Source organism: Pteropus alecto, unplaced genomic scaffold (assembly GCF_000325575.1).
Source record: "Pteropus alecto unplaced genomic scaffold, ASM32557v1 scaffold91, whole genome shotgun sequence".
Classification (NCBI taxonomy): Eukaryota; Metazoa; Chordata; class Mammalia; order Chiroptera; family Pteropodidae; genus Pteropus; species Pteropus alecto.
The window spans coordinates 146,683-163,990 of NW_006431910.1; the positions used below are offsets into that span (position 1 = coordinate 146,683).

The 17,308-nt window shown below is 38.6% G+C and overlaps 1 protein-coding gene across 1 annotated transcript in view; it reads left to right on the forward strand.

Annotated features, from left to right (window-relative positions):
• The first annotated feature begins 793 nt into the window (after nucleotides 1-793).
• The window catches only part of LOC107196578 (fatty acid desaturase 2-like protein FADS2P1), a 23,357-nt gene continuing 6,842 nt past the window's right edge, over nucleotides 794-17,308 (forward strand). The window contains 2 exon segments of the mRNA XM_015599077.1: nucleotides 794-1,114; nucleotides 12,431-12,577. Coding sequence (XP_015454563.1) covers nucleotides 794-1,114; nucleotides 12,431-12,577 — 468 coding nt within the window.

A 17,308-nucleotide genomic window follows, 5' to 3' on the forward strand; every position in this document is an offset into this window, starting at 1 on the left:
ACTACTAATTTACCTCTTTAGTAAATCTAAACCATTTTTCAAAAAAAAAAAAGGTCTTTAAAAAAAGCGTAAACATTCCTTCCATCACTATACGGAAGATTTGGCTTTGGGTAGTGAACACAGAAAGCAATATACAAATGACGTATTATTGAACTGTATACTTGAAACCTATATAATTTTATTAACCAATAAATTTTTTTAAGAGAGCTTTAAAGTCCTAGGAGGAAATAACAGATGAGAAAACAAACATTTGCCAAGTCCACCAAGCAGTCACGTCATCCTGGTGATTTTGAAAGCCTCTACTCACATGTGGAATTAACAAATCTAACTGTCTCCATTCACAGGAGGTCAGAGAACTAGCAAATCAAACCCACCTTGATACAGAGCAGGAGAGTTAGGTGGCCAGAGCCTAGCCCCTCCTCCCCAGGGGCCAGTGCAACATCCTGCTGCACTGTGATTGGCCCCATTTTACTAAGGGACATTTAATGACGAAGGATGCCGTTAAGAGACCAACTAGAAGGGAGAGGAGGAGTAAAGAGGGAAAGCTAGTCTAACTTCTTAGAAAAAAAAAAGTAGTCCAGGCTCATCGGGGCAGAAAAGATTCAGGACAGACAGAAGTGAGACTGTGCTATCAGGTTTGGGAAAAGATAACTAGGCTAAAAAGAAGTGTTCTATGCCAGCATTTTACTACGAAGGAATAAAAGGGGGAGGAAAGGGTTAGTTTGTGGTCCAACCAGAGGTGAGGATTAGAAGTTTCAGGAGTCAACCCAGAAATCCCAGGGGTTCAAATACGATGAAGTTTGAAGAAAAGCACGCGGGCAATGGGAGACGTATAGGAAAGAGTCAGCCATATCTAGAGGAGAAGCATCAGGCAAACGGGAAATCAGGAGCAAATGGGAAAGCTGAGGTCTCCGTAAAGCAGGAGGCAAATGAGAAATGTGATGTGCCCAGAAAAAGCTTCAAAACGTACAGCTGGCAGGAGATCCAGAGACACGGTTAGGAGGACGACCAGTGGGTGGCGATTAGCCACAAGGTCTATGATGTTACTGACTGGGCCAGGAGGAATACAGGTGGGCACCAGGTCCTCAATCATTATGCCAGGGAGGACCCCAGGGTAAGGAATGTACCCTAGGGGACTGCCCTCTCTCTGTTCCAGCTGCTGGGTGGCTGGGACCTTGGCTCTCTTTCCAAAAGCACATAAAGTACGCGTTCAAACTCCACAATCACTCATCTCCCAAACTAAATTTTTAGATTCCTATCCAGCAAGGATTTGGAAGCAATTTAAGCCCCAGGGTCTAGCTGTTATCTGGACTGGGTTTGGGATGAGCTCAGGTGTGGATACTGGATACTATGTTTGTGTATTCTGGGGTTTGTTTTGTTCTTGGTGTTTTGTTTTGAAGTGGAGTCCCTGTTTTGTAAGAAGAATGTTACAAATAGGTAAGGAAAATCTGGGGGAGAAAATGCACCCAAGTATAAATTTCTCAGACTCTTATAATTGGAGTGTCTACAAGAAAGTCAGTGATTCATCTGTTAGGCATCAAAGTGCTGAAAGCCTACAATTAGATAGGCTTTTAGACTTTGCAGAGCTCTTTTGTGTCCTGTAGCTCATTCAGTGTGATACAGGTAATACTACCTACTTTTCTGGAAGAAGAAATTAAAATCAGATTAATTGCCTGGCAGATCTCAGATTCAAAGCCCTTATCTTTCTTAACTTCCAGTCTTTCCACTTTTCTCCATTGCTTCTCATCACCCTCCCCCACCAACATGGCTAGGAGGAAAAAATATATTTAACATTTATTGGAAGCCTAGAATAACCTAGACATATTCAAATACATCTCCTCATTTAAACCTCACCATGAGGACCGGTGGATATTATCCCCACATTACAGATGAGAAAATTAATATTCAAAGAGGCAAATAATAAACACAGCCAGCAAGTAAGAGTGCCAAATTTTGAAATCAGGTAGGTTTTTTACCATAAAGCCCTTTATAGGTGAGTCTTTACAAGTAAAATTTCCATTTACCATGTGATAGGGAGGTCTCTCTAACCCTTAAATGCATTAAGAAATGCATCTCTTTTGCAATAGTCTATAGGAAGTTTTATTTCAATTAGTAATTTTATTCTCACATTATGCATATAATGAACGAGAATAAGGGCTAAATAACTAACCCAAGACCCGAAATTAATATATAACCAAACAGAAATTAAAATCCAGGCTTTTTTCCCCCTTTTTTGTGCCTGTTGTTTTCACAATTTAGTATATAAATTCCTCAAACAATTTCAAAATATAGGATTGAAAACATTGTGTCACTAAGAACCACTCAGTAAATGGTACTAACAATAAAATATGCAAGCGTCTGGCAAACTTGAAAAGTAAGCAAGATTTTGTCTTTTGATATTATCAAAAAAATTCCCCCCAATTCTTATTTCTGCCCAATTTCTCATCTCCCTTCTCTAACCAGGTTCTTTTTCTACCATCTTCCCGTCTTGACCCTGCAGTCAGACGATTGCCTTTCTGAACATACCCTGCTACATCCCCACCACTTCTGTCAGATCTGATACTATTTTCTAAAGAGTTCGTACTTTTGTGGGGATGAGCATGTGTGGCAAGGGACGGGAGTATCCTGTGTGTCTGGAGGACAGATGGATGCTATGTAGGAATCCAGAGAGCAGCGGGTAAAAGAATCAAGGTGGAAAGCATGCATGCAAGAATAACAGGAGAAAGGTTAACAAAAATAAAATGAAAAAAAAAACCAAACAAACCCATAGATCTCTATCTAGCCATCTCCTCATTCTCACAACTCAGAAAAAATATGGATGATGCTTTGCTAACACAAGTCAGAATTAGCTCAGAGGATGTGTCAGCAAAGACATGAGTCTCAGCCTCCTTGAAAATCATGGACAGACTCACTCGACTTGAGACAGCTCAGGTAATAAATCTGTAATTTTCTGATCATTTTTACTTTCCAGAAGTTAGGGAAAAAACATGACTTTGCATGTAATTCTAGCCAACAAGGAGAAACAGGTTAATGAAATAGAAACCATCAGAAGCCTAGGGGATACAATAAGCATGCTATCTGAAAATTTATATCTTGAGAATGAAAATCCTGAGTATGCTTAGTCATGTCCCTTAGACTTTAAGGAAGTCCAAAAATGTTTAGAAAAAACATTCTCCAAAGGAAAATGGCTCAAGAAGCCTGGAAGGGTGCCAGGAGAATTCTGACAACCACAATACTCCATGGCTACTCAGACAGAGTACAGGGAGCCCGGGCCATCTGATTGGTAAAAAAGAGTACATGGTAAAAGAGGGTTCTGCTCTCCAGGGAAGGAGAGCAGAACAGTATGTAAAGAAGAACAAGTTTCCTGCTCTGGGCAGGTGCAGCCATGGCTCCAGGGCTGGCACACAGAGACCAGAACAGAAGGTCAGAACATGAGAGATCCGGAGGGTATTCAGGCTCATAAAGACACAGACGTCTTAAGTTGTAGAGTGAACATTTAGCCTCAGATTCTCTGTCTTTATGTTTTGCCCTCCTTCCCTGGAGAGCATGATGCCCTTTACCGTGTACCCTCAGTTCCCAATTAAGTAATTTCCCCAATATAAAACAGCCTACTCCTCTGCTGCCCTACACTGTGCTTTAGCGTGAATGAGGAAGGCACATGCTTTGGGTGGCTACAGCACCAAGATTTGGCAAACAAAGTGCCTGCTGGAGTTCAATCCATACACGTCCCTCTGGCTGGGCGCCTGCGTGCAGGGCACAACCTGGACACGGTATTTAAGTTGTAAAGGCAGGATTTTGTTTCAGGCCTTCTGAGTTTGCATTCTTCTCCACGAGGGACCATCCAGCTTTTACAGTAAAGCACTTCTCTTCATCCTCCATTAAATTACAGCAAAAGAGTGGCAGGATTTTCAAAGCTATTTGTGAAAGCAAATTAACAATCACATCTTTCCCGTGTTGGTATTGTTTTGGAAATAACCAGGTTTGAGATAAGCTATGATACAAACTTACAAACAGGTTAGAGAGTAGAGATGACGGTTCAGAAGGAAATCAAAAGGCTAACAGGCGAAAATGAGAGATGCTCAGGCAGCAAAAAGGTCAGAACATGAGAGATGCTGAGGGTATCTCTTAAGACCTGTATCCTCTGAGCTTAACACTTTGATGATCCCAACTTTCTCCCTGTTAGAAAAACCCTATATGCATCTATTTGTTCACCCTTTTCCTTATTCAGATCACGTGCCATGTTCCAGGCATAGCGATAAACAGTATTCTTAATTTCATCAACAGTACATTGTCCCAGTCTTCAAGAAATTCAAAAACCATTGGAGAAGGGATGAATACACAGATTCCTTCCAACATAATTTGAAAATTTCTGGGAACAAAGTGTCATGGGAGCCCAAAGGAGATCATGAATAATTTTCCTGAGTGCGTTAGGGGAGGCAATGTTTCATCTGGATCTTGAAGGGCGAAGAGGGACTTCTGTGTAGAGAAAATGTAGGAAAACATTATATGCAAAGGGGACAGTTTGTGCAAAGCTTCAGAACCACAGAGGGGATGCTGCTTATTGAATGGGGAGAGATCCAGGGGACAACATTCTGAAAGAAGTGTATGGTGAAATGTGAGCCTGGAGAGGTTAGGTCGAAGCCAGAGGCAAAGTGACTCATGTGATTAAATCTAAAGTGGAGAGACACCGTTACTATCCGTTCAATACACTGATTTAGCAGCATCCCCAAACAGTCTGGTGTTGCTCTTCTCTTAAGAGGCCTTTCAAAAAGAGAATTGGCTAGAATGGATCTTCCCAGCGACATGCCTTTATAATCCAGAGCCCTGAGTTCCAATCCTGGCTTCACCAGTCACTGTGGCCTTTGAGGCAAGACGTTGCTTCTTTCCAAGAGTTGGTGTTTTTACCTTTACAGCAGCAGCAGTGGAACCTCACAGAACTAAGGGGATGATTATGAATTGGCCTGTAGGGCACCTTATACATGGGATACACTTGATCAGTGTTGCCCGTATCTATTCTCCCCTTTATTTTATCCCCTTCAGCAGACGCATACTCATCTAAGAATGGTGATAACAGAACCTGTTTTTGCAGATCTATCAAGATGGGGATTTCACAACTTATTCAGTATTCAGTCTCCAACAGGAAATTCTTTTAAATCAAATATTCTAAGACTACCTAAACTTCTTTGTTGAACTGCCCATCAGTATAATGAAAAGAGTTCCAGAGAGCAGGGCAATGCTATTCTGGAAGACTCTGTGAGTCTTCAGTATCTATTATCACAGTATCAATCTGTGAACCTGGCTGGGGATCAGAAGAAACAATTACCTCAGAAGAATGTTATTGTCAGCACACTGTTCCAGGACTCCTGATGACTGCTCAGAGTGAAATTAAATTGCAAAAGTTTACCTTTCCTTTACACTCTGATCTTGATCCACCATAACCTTTTTCATCTTAATCTGCTCCAAAACAACAAGCAGAATGTTATTTTTTAGCATGGATCATCCTGACATACTTTAATCACTTCCTTGTTAACTGAATGACTCTTCCTTGTTAGGGGAACTATGTTTTAGAATCATGGAATGTGATAGCTAAAAAACATCTTTGAAATCATATAGTTCAGAATTTTCCAACGCAGTCAGAGGAGGTATGCAGAAGCAGAATGGACAGTAGAGCCTGGACTGGGTCTAGCAGATACAAAGCCTTTTTTACATCATCGAATCTAGGTGAAGAAGTCTAAAGAGTTGATATTGCATCCTTTCAACTAACTTTATTCATTACATAAGCATCTTCTCTTTTTATTAAACTTACGGAGGTGACTTTGGTTAATAAGATTATATAGGTTTCAAGTATTGTATATTGCATTGTGTGTTCACCACACAAAGTCGAATCTCCTTCCCTCACCATCTTTTGACCCTTATCTACCTCCCCCTCTCCTCCCTTTCCCTCTGGTAACCACTAAATGTATTTGTATAAGCACCTTCTTATACGCAGGCTCATAGGCAGTTCTCGGATAGATCTAAAATTGTTTTATGATTTGATGGGGATTGCATTAATCCGTATAATGCTTTAGGTAATAGGTCATTTTAACTGTTGATTGCATTAAATCCGTATAATGCTTTAGGTAATAGGTCATTTTAACTGTTGATTTTTCCAATCCCTGAACATGAATATCTTTTCATTTCTTCACGTCATCTTCAATTTCTTTAACAGTCTCTTATAGTTTTCAGTGTATAGGTCCTTCACTTGTTTCATTAGGTTTATTCCTAGGTATTTTATTCTTTTTGTTTCAATTGGAATTATTTTTTTCATTTTTTAATGAAAATTCATTTTTCAAGTATAACAATGTCATGGATTTTTGAACATTGATTTTGTATCTGGAAACTTTATTGTATTTATTTATTATTTCTAACAGTTTTTTAGTAGAGTCTTTAGGGTTTTCTATACAGAGAATCATGTCATCTGCAAAAAGTGAAAATTTGACTTCTTCATTCCCTATTTGGATGCCTTTTATTTCTTTCTCTTGCCTGATTGCTCTAACTAGGACTTCCAATACTATATTGAACAATAGAAATGATAGTGGCCGCCTTGTCTTGTTCCTGATCTTAGAAGGGAAGGTTTTAAGTTTTTCACCATTAAGTATGATATTAGCTGAGGGTTTGTCATATATGACCTGTATTATGTTAAGGTACTTCTCTTCTATACACATTTTATTAAGTTTTTTAATCATAAATGGATGCTGTATTTTGTCTAATGCTTTTTCTATATCTATTGAATCATATGATTTTTATTCTTTATTTTGTTTATATGTTAAATCACATTAATCAACTTGCATATGTTGACCATCCCTGTGCCCCTGGGATGAAGCCTGCTTGATCATAGTGTATAATCTTTTTAATATGTTGTTGTATTCCATTTACTAGGATTTTATGTAGGATTTTTGCATCTGTGTTCATAAGAAATATTGGTCTATAGTTTGTGCGTGTATGTGTGTGTGTGTGTGTGTCTGTATGTGTGTGTGTGTGTGTGTGTGTGTGTGTGTGTGTGTGTGTGTGTGTTGATTTACCAGCTTTTGGTATCAAGGTAATGTTGGCTTCATAAAATTTGTTAGGAAGTATTGCCTCTTCTTCAATTTTTTGAAAGAGCTTGAGAAAAATAAGTATTAAATCTCTTTTGAATGTTTGGTAGAATTCACTGGTGAAGCCATCTGGTCCTGGACTTTTACTTTTTGGTAGCTTTTTGATGATTGTTTCAATTTCCATACTGCTGATCAGTCTATTTAGATTTTCCAGTTCTTCTTGATTCGGTCTAGGAAAGTTGTATCTTTCTTAGTACTTGTCCATTTCTTCTATGTTATTAAATTTGGTGTTATATAGTTTTTCACAGTATTCTTGTCTGATCCTTTGTGTTTCTGCAGTGTCTGTCATTATTTCCCCTCTTTCATCCCTGATTTTGTTTATTTGCGTCTTTTCTCTTTTTTCTTTAGTGAATCTAGCCAGGGGTTTGTCAATTTTATTAACCTTTTCAAAGAACCAGCTCTTTGTTGCATTAATTTTTTCTATCCTCTTTTCCTTCTCAATTGCATTTAATTCTGCTCTAATTTTGATTATTTTCTTCCTTCTGCTGACTTTGGACTTCATTTGTTCTTTTTCTAGTGTTTTAAGATGTAATGTTAGGTTGTTTATTTGGGCTCATTCTTGTTTCTCGACATAGGCCTGTAAGGATAGGAATTTTCCTGTTATTACTGCTTTTGCTGTTTTCCCAAAGATTTTATATGTTGTACTTTTATTCTCATTTGCTTCCATGTATCTCTTGATCTCTGGTTTGATTTCTTCTCTGACCCAGTCATTCTTCAAAAGCATGTTGTTTAATCTCCACATATTTGGGGTTCTTCCTGCTTTCTTTTTACAGTTGATCTCCAGTTTCAAAGCATTATAGTCAGAGAATATGCTTGGTATGACTTCAATCTTCTTAAACACTTAAAAATGATGTGGCTAGTTTTGTGTCTCAACATATGATCTATCCTTGTGAATGTTCCATGTGCACTAGAGAATAATGTATAAGCTGCTGTTTTGGGATGAAGGGCTCTGTAAATGTCAATTATGTCCAATTGTTCTAGTGTGCCATTTTAGGATGATATTTTCCTTATTGATTTTCTGCTTGGATGATCTATCTATAGCTGACAATGGGGTATTTATATCCCTTACTCTAAATGTGTTTTTGTCAGTTTCTCCCTTTTGTACTATTAGTAGTTGCTTTGTATATTTTGGTGCTTCCTGATTGGGAGCATAAATATTAATAAATATTAGGTGTTCTTGATGTATAAGAGTTCCTTTTATCATTATGAAGTGTCCATCATTGTCTCTCTCTACGCTTTTTACCTCAAAGTCTTGCAGCTGAGATGTGTCTCTTGAAAGCAGCATATGTTTGGGTTTTGTTTTTGGATCCAGTCTATTCTGTGCCCTTTTTTTTTTTTTTTTTTTTTTGATGAGTTCAGTCTATTTACATTAAGGGTGATTATTGAAATATGAGGTTTTCCTATAGCTATTTTATCTTCTGTTTTCTGGTAGCTCAAAGTTTCCATTGTTTCTTTGTCTTTGCATTTTTGTCTGTTATTTTAATTAGGTGGTGTTTTGTGGATTTTCTCCCTGTTCCTTCTTGTTTGATGTCATATGTCTCAGGTCTGGATTTTTCGTATATGATTACCATCAAGTTTTGCAAATGATAGTTATATACATCCAGTAGTCCATTTCCTTCCATGTTCACCCTGTCTCCTTCCTTTTTGCAGATTTGGATCTTTACTCTCTTCCTTTTTTTGCTTTTATTGTCTCAGATTATTGCCGTATATGCTGAACATTCATTTTGAAGTTGCAGTAGCTATTATCTTTTTCTCCTTTTAGAGTGTGTGTGTGTGTGTGTGTGTGTTTAGCCTTTAACCATTATGTGATATTTAAGCTTTTAAGACCCTGTTCTCAGTAATGCTTGCATTTTCCTGCTTCTGTCTGTCTGTGAGTCATCTTACTCACAGTTGTGTATTTTTATTTGTCATTTTGTTTGTAGTGGAACGACCCCCTTCAGTATTTCCTGTAATGCAGCCTTGTGGTGGAGAATTCCCTCAGCTTTTCTATGTCTGGAAGGGATTTTATTTCTCCTTCATATCTAAAGGAGAGCTTGGGTGGATATATTATTATTGGTTGGTAGTTTCTCTTTCAATAGTTTGAATATTTGGTTCCACTCCTTCCTTTCTTATAAGGTTTGTGCTGAGAAATCCAATGATAGTCTAATGAGTTTTCCTTTATAAGTTACTGTCTTTTCCCTGGCTGCCTTGAGAATTCTTTCATCGTCATTAAATTTGACAATTTTAATATAAAATGTCTTAGAGAAGGCTTTTTGCATTGAGATAATTGTGTGTCCTGTTTGCTTTTGGATTCAAAGATCCAGGCATTTCCATGAGTTTGAGAAATTCTCATTCACTATTTGTCTGAGTATGCTCTCTGTTTCCTTCTTCCTCTCTTCTCCTTCTGGTATACCCATTACCCTTATGTTGCTTTTTCTGATGGGGTCAGATAGTTCTTGTAGAGTTCTCTGCTTATTTTTCATTCTCAAGTCTCTCTCTTCTTCCATCTGTGTCATTTCTGTCTTTGATCTCACTAATTCTTTCCTCCATCTGGTCAGATCTATCTTCTAAGTTTGTTATTTCATTCTTCATCTTTTTTAATATCTTCATCTCCAGAATTTCTATTTAGTTATTTTCTATGGTTTCAGTCTCTTTGGTAAAGTATTCATTTTGTTCGTTTGTTTTGTTTCCAATTTCTTGGACTTGTCAGTCAGAATTTTCTTGCATCTCATTGGGTCTCTTCAGAAGTGCAATCTGAATTCTCTGTCATAAAATGCATATTTATAGTCTTTGAGCTTATTTTCTGGAAATGTTTTTCTTTCTGAGATGCCTTGTCACCTTGGTTGTTCATGCTGTTTCATGGACCATTTTTCTACCTTGGCATTAATGGGAGTGTACTCTGCTTTTTTCTTTTTTTTTCTTTTAGAAAAATTTATTATGTAGTGATCTCTCTTTAGGAAGTTTATAAGTGGCGGTGCAGGGGAGCAGGGGGGTGGGGGGTGAGATTCTTTTGACTTCCAGTAGGTGGCATCTAAGCCTCTTGGATCTCTGATTTGAGGCTAAAAATGCCCTATCATTTCTGGTATGTGCCTATGTACCTCTGCAATCAGGTCCCTCGGTCTCAGGGTACCACCCCTGTGAACCGGTGTGCTGAGCAATGAAGGTCTGAGTCTCTGAAGAGGTCCTGAAGCCCCAAGACTATCTCAACAGTCATGTGCAAATTTCTGCTGCTTTCTTCTGGCTCAGCCTGACTGGGTGAGGGTAGGGTTGATTGGGAGAGGTCTGCAGTATGTGTGGCTGTTTGCCTTCCCTTAATGCCGTCCCCCGGGTTTCGGCTGTCTGGCTCTGATATCATCACTCCTGTGTCTGGTACCAGCTGTCGTTATGTTTCCATACTGGCTGCACAAATTCCCCTGAACAGTTTTTGAAAGGGAGTGATTCTCCAAGAGGAAGACACTGGAATTCCTATTTTGGGAAGGGAGTGATTAAAAATAAAAACTATAACCAAGGTAGCTCTGAGAGGATATGGGGCCAGGAAGGAAGAGTGCACTCTAGGTTGGGAAGGAGATACAGCCAGGCTCTGAGACTCGCCTCTCGTTTGGCAATGACAATTGCCCCTCCACTCTCATTCTCTGCCCTGCTCTCTGTCCTGATCCCTGGGCTTCACTGCATGGAATATGCTGATCACTCAGGCAGCACTGCTCCAGGGCCAAACCTGGCCTTGAAATGTCCATTCCCCACCCCACCCCCAGCCCCCGCAGGAAGCTCCACAATATAATGCAGCTCCTTTGTTTCACACTCCTAATCTGCCTCCCATTCTCACACTGATTTGCCCACCTTTGGGTGCTCTAACACTCAGGATCTCTCAGACATGCTTGTGTGCCGGTTAGGTGTTATTTGTTGAGTTATAGATGTTCGGCTTGTTATTTCAAGAGAGATGCAGGGAGATCTCTCAGGCCGCTGTGCTTCTGACGTCACTCTGCTTTATGACTTGAAGATGAATAATTTATTATACTTGCTAAAATAATTCAGAGTTCAACCACATTAAGCATTGGAGTGTAGGAATCAAATCTCTGAGTTGCTGTCTTGAAGAAAAAGTAGGTAGTAAATTCTTATCACTAGAAGTATACATAGAAGAAAGATAGCTAACATGTATCGATAACTTACTATATGCCAATTAGATTCTAATCGATGCGCTTCTTTATAATAACTTTTTGAATTGAGCAGCTACTCTCATCACTCCCATGTTAGAGAAAAGAAAAGAGAAGCACAAACAGGTCAAGAGACATCCACAATTACACAGCTCATAAGTAGCAAAGCCAGAATTTAGATATAGGAAGGCAGCTTCAGGGTCCACTTTCTTAATCCATACTACGCAATACCAACACTCCAGAGTAATGTGCATGGTTTCCATGTATTCAAATTACAACCTTGGTTATAGTTCTTCATTTTTAATCACTTCCTTCCCAAAAAAGAAAGTCCAGTGTCTTCCTCTTGAAGAATCCTCCCTCCCTAAAAACTGTTTAAATCCCTGAGTAGGAAGAGACTATTTCTTACTTCTAAATATAAGCAGGATATAGGAGCTACCACTGCTCTCATAGCTACTTGGAGTTGCTACTTAGCATGGGACCTGAAATGGAAAAATACAGTTGACTTATTTAATTCTGTGCCTGGCTGTCACTAGCCCCTGCAGGGACTGCCTTAGGGGTTTTTTTAGAAGAGTGATGAGACTCTTTCAGCTCTAAACTTAGCGCAGAGTGTGCTACTTCAGAAAAGCCAGAACTCAATGGCTGTGCTCCCACACTCTTACACATTTGTCTTAAGCAACCATCATCAACTTTAACCTCTTTTTTTTTTTTTTTTTTGAGGTCGGGGGAATAACATAATCTAAGTGTCTCATTCCCCAGGTCCTAAGACCCAAGAGGCAGACTTTGATGGAAGACTTGGTTTGCATAGCCAACCATGGTTGCCGCATGCTGCAAGTAGTGTGAGCAACTTCCACACCAAGCCTGATGCTGTACTTTACAGATTTATCTCTTCTGATGCTCAGTAAAATAGAAAGCAGCCTCTTCCAATGCTTGGGGATAACCTGGTTACATTGGACTTGCTTAGTGAAGCAGTGCATTCAGTAGGTGGATCCAAGCTTTTGTAATTTGCTCGATCAACTTGAAGTATCAGCCTGGAGTTAGAAGCAAATTCTCTATAACAGAACCTGTGCTGGTTCCCAAGATGAGCAGAGGATGAGGTAAGAGAGGGGACTGATGTTTGGATAAACATGTCCCTTATAAGCCTCTAACAGTTCTCTCTGATTTTTACAGGATGTCTTCAGAGCTATGCACCCTAACCTTGACATGGTTCGATTGGACCTTAAGCCACTCCTCATCAGAGAGCTTGCCTCAGGAGAGCTCAGCCAGAAGAGAAACAAAAACATGAGTGAGGTCCTGGGACTCAACTTCTCATTTTCTGTGAGAGGCCTGCCATCATGCCTGTGTGGGCCTGCAGTAGCATGGACTCCACATATTTCAAAACAAGGTCATCCTCCCACTTAGAACTCTGAAACCTCTGTGAAACAAAGGAATGAAATTTTTGACCCTGTGCCAAACAGTAATTCCATGTCTATATAGACATCTACTTCATGTCAGGCAACTTAAACGTAATTTTTTTCAGTGATTGCTTGTAATTATTTGTTTAATGTCTATATTCCTGCTAAATTAAGTTCCATGACAGCAGAGAATATGTTTATTTTGCTTATCCTCGTATCCTCAGGACTCATCAGCACAGGATCAAACATGTCGTAGGAATTCCATAAATAGCTACTAAATGAAAGATGTGACATAGTCTAAATACTGTCTTCCAAAAGACAGGGTCTCTATAAGACTAAAATTTCACTAGGATGGTTTTACACAAAGCTTAAAGGGATTTTCACTAATATTGAGCATTTTCTTTTGTTTGTAATTTTTTTAAACAGCCTATATTTGTATAATTTCTTTTTGAAATTATTTGTACAAAGGGCTGATCCATCTATCACTGGGAGGCAAATAGAATAAGTATTATATTTCCCCTTTAAGAAATGAGGATATAAACTCACAGAGGGACAGAGGGCATCTGAGGGTACAGAACTGATTATGTGCAGACCTGGGACAAACACTTAAGCTCACCCCTTAGGTCCACATGCATCCTCCAAGGCTGTATCAGGAAGCATAGCTCTGAGTTTGGAACGGTGGGCTGTGAGAGTGGACATCTTGGACTACAACCCAGCTGTGCCACAGGTTATATGGGTTTAGGGCAGTTACCAAACCTCTCTGCAACTCAGCTTCTCTCTGTGTGTAAAATAGCAACAACAATAGTACCAATGTCATAGAGTTATTGGAAGATTATTAATAGTTAAAGGCACTGGTAATTGACAAACCTCCAGATATATCCACATCATTTAGGGCAGGAGGCCCAGGTTAAAAAAGGATGATAATGCAAAGTGTAATTGCTTTTCTTAAAAATATTCTCTAAGGATAAAAGAAAATTCGCTAATCGCTAAGAGCTATAAGATAATCGTTCATTGTCTGATGATCTACCATAAATATTCTTTAGTTGTATATGCACATGTATATACATTTGTATCTCCACATAGATGTACTAAAGAAAATTTCTGGTAGATCATTACCTCCAGAGACTAACACTCTTTTAAACAATGAATGACTACCTTGTATTTACCCAGATATATGTATGTAGATATTTAGTGTTTGAGTGCAAAACTGGGTGTCAGGAGGCATAGGTTTAAGTCCAGCATCTATCACTGACTTCCTGATGATCTCAGACCAGTTACTGTTCTTGGCGTTGGTGACCCCTTCTCTGTACAATAAATGAGTTGGCTCAATCTCTGGCACCCTGTTAAGGAACCATCTCACAGAAGAAGGATCATGCATTTAAAAATGAAGATGTGCCCTGTAGAATCATGAATGGGAATATTCTTAGGAGGTGTCTGCTGTGCTCATAGAAGGCTAAATTGAGAGATTCATACTTATTCAAAGATTCTGCTGGAAAGCTAGAGGAATCTAGCAAGCCTAATAAGTCCTGGAAGGGTGGGACTGTAAATAAATAAAGGAAAATATGCAGCAGAATAGATAAAAATGAAGTTAAAGAAGAAGAGTGGGCAAGGAAGTTCAGATGATTCTGTTCAACAGTCGAGGATTGCAAAACCTAGACTGCTGGAAAATGCAGGTGGCAATGATGGCAGCTGGGAAGACATGAGATGTTATATGTAAAATGGTGGCACATTGAATATTCAATTTCTCCTACTTTCTCCTATTGTGTTAATCATTTCCAGAAGAATAGGCAGCATTTGGTTTTTATTGTGTATTTGACATCTCTCAATAACAGGTCTATACCTGTTTTAGATCTTCATTGTCCAACACACAGCAGTATTTATACATCTAATTTATACATCTGGTATATGAAACTAGGTTGATGTACCTCTAAATCCTTTGCTCTTTTAAGATCTTCAGACTTTAATTTGAAGAGATAACATCACAAACTACCCAAATCAGGGTTGATTCAAGCTTCTCATCATATTTTTATTCTCATTTATTTTTATACAAAAGCATTGAAACCTGGACATGCAATGATCTGAGCCAAGCCCCCTAGGAGATTACTTCAGATCCATGATTCTTTGAAATATTCACTGAAGTAGGATTCCTGAGGTCATTTTTTTCCTTAGAACCAATTAAAGTTTTGGAGATGAGGTTTCTTTTTTGGACAAAATACAAACACTCTCTGCCTTCACACTTTTTTAAAAATGAAAATCAAAAAACAGAAGGATGGAAAAACCTTTCATTTCAACAGATTTTTATGATTCTTCATTATCAGAAGTTGTTTGAGCCTGAATTTATGTTCCTGAATCAGATAATCATTTGTTTGTAGGCTTTGGGAGCCTCTATCTAGTGAATCATTCTGTGACCCAGCAGTGGGAGCAAGTTTGAGAAGCTCAGATGTCTCATTTTGACGTTGGAGATGCATGAAGAAAACTCTGATAGTGAAGGATATTTCGGGAGGGGAATCTCTTCACAGCTAACGAACTCTCTCTTCTCCTCAGGGCAGATTGGTGGGATTACCGCCACTTCCAGCATCATGTCAAATTAAACGTTTATGGGAAAGACCCCACTATTGACTGGGGCCCCCTTTTTGTGCTTGGAGATTTGCAACCTGTCAAGGCATGTTTGGAAATTTAAAGCACCAAAAATGTTCCTGGAAGTGCTTCTTAGAAAGTCCCATAGCCTTGTCTTGGAAAGATCAAGCTGGAGGTTCCAGCTTCACGCATGTTCTGAGAACATCTTTCTTTTTAAGTCCAGGATATAGATTTGAAATAATTGAAATCGGGGGCTGTACAATTAGAAGGAGATGTGAAGTGCAGGACTCTATGTCCTTAGAAGTTATTCAGTCCAACCTCTTGGTATAATCAATGTGATAACCTATACCTCTCTGCTTAAGCAATCCTGGTGACAAACAGATCCCTGCCTACTTACTGCCCATAGATCTGAGGCAACACAAACCAATGTTAGATAGTGAAACTGGAAGACTGAGGGTGGCAATGTCTCTTCAAAGGTTAATAAGGACACGGAGACGTTCCCCCAGAGGAGACAGGTCTGTACATTCAACTAATCACAGCATCTAAATATCTAGTTATTTCAATTAATTTTAGCTCAGTTTTTTTTTAGTTCACTTTGGTTCATTTATACACAAACCATAGCCCAAACACCTTGTAAGACACTTATAGATCCCATCTCTAATTTGGACTTCTTAAACAACAGTAAAAAGGAGAGGAAAGTTCAACTCCACAATTTCTCACTGGTTGAATTTTTTAAAACCTCCTATTAAAGTCATTATGTAAAGGACAATCACCAAGTTTCTTAGAAGGAAGTTTTCTTTCAACACAGGAGGTATAAGGATATCTACAGAAAGGTGTCTCCTCAAGGGAAATGATGGATCCTGAGAGTCAGACACTTAGGAAGAGGCTGCTATCTCCTTCTAGAAGAATTTAGGAATTTTATAAAAATAAGAGTGCAATCTTGTCAGTTGCTGCCTGAGTTTTATGGTACATAAACCAAAAATTGTACAATTTCTTGAAAATAAGTTTTCCCAGCTTTGGGAGACTCGCCCTTTTTCCCAGTTGACTTAGGAAACAAAATATCTTGCCTAGATTTTGAAAAACAAAATCCTTGGCTGTGATCATGAATCATTTGCTTTTGACCATGGCTCCACAAAAGTCTAGACCTCTCCGATGTTTGTAAACTCCGTGTTCATCATTAAAATTGTGGCATTTGGTTTCTCTAATTGTCTCCCCTAAGAAAGGGAGATTTATCCGCTGAAGTTCATAAAGCAGCTTGATCTTCTCCAGAAGTGCCTTCTTTAGAGCTTCACAAAAGATAAAGGTCACCTCTCCGAGTTTTACAGCTGCTCTTGGGATATATCCCTAGAATCTTGGGGCTCTATATAATATAGTTTTAAAGCTACTGTACAAAATATCACTTAAAATTATTTAAACTTTAAAATTGTTTTTAAGATAAAAAAAATAGTTCTGATGAGTCCTGAAATTTTCCTATCTTTCCATTTTACTGCCAATTTTTCTATTGTCATCTTCAAACATTCATTCCTTCAATAAGCATAAATGAAATCTTCTATGTGCCAAGTACCATGCATCTGAAAGACTTCGAGTCTTCCTTTGGAGCGATGCTCAAAATCAGCCTTTCACCTAGATGTGCCAGCTCTCAAGCATTTTTCATCTACTCCCATTTACCACCACTTTAATATTTGTAAGTTTGAGAGTAACTGCAAAGAGCTGCTATTATTCATCATCATGATATTTCTTTTTATTTCTGACAATGCAAGAAGGAAGGACTACTATCCTACTATCCAAATAAGAGAATAAATTCATGTAGGTGGGAAGATATCAAAAGAATGGGAAAAGCATTCCATGGTGTACCTGAGTGAACATACAGCAAAAATATAGAGCGAAATGTGAGTTATTCATTCATTCATCCATTCAATTAAACATTTATTGAATGTCTGCTAGTTACTAGAGATATAACCATTATTTCCATGCCTCTTCCCAAGGTATTTGCAGTCTTCATGCACTGAGCACAGATTATATTAACTAAGAATACCCCTAGAAAACGAATCAAATTCCCAATGAGAGGAAAGAGAGA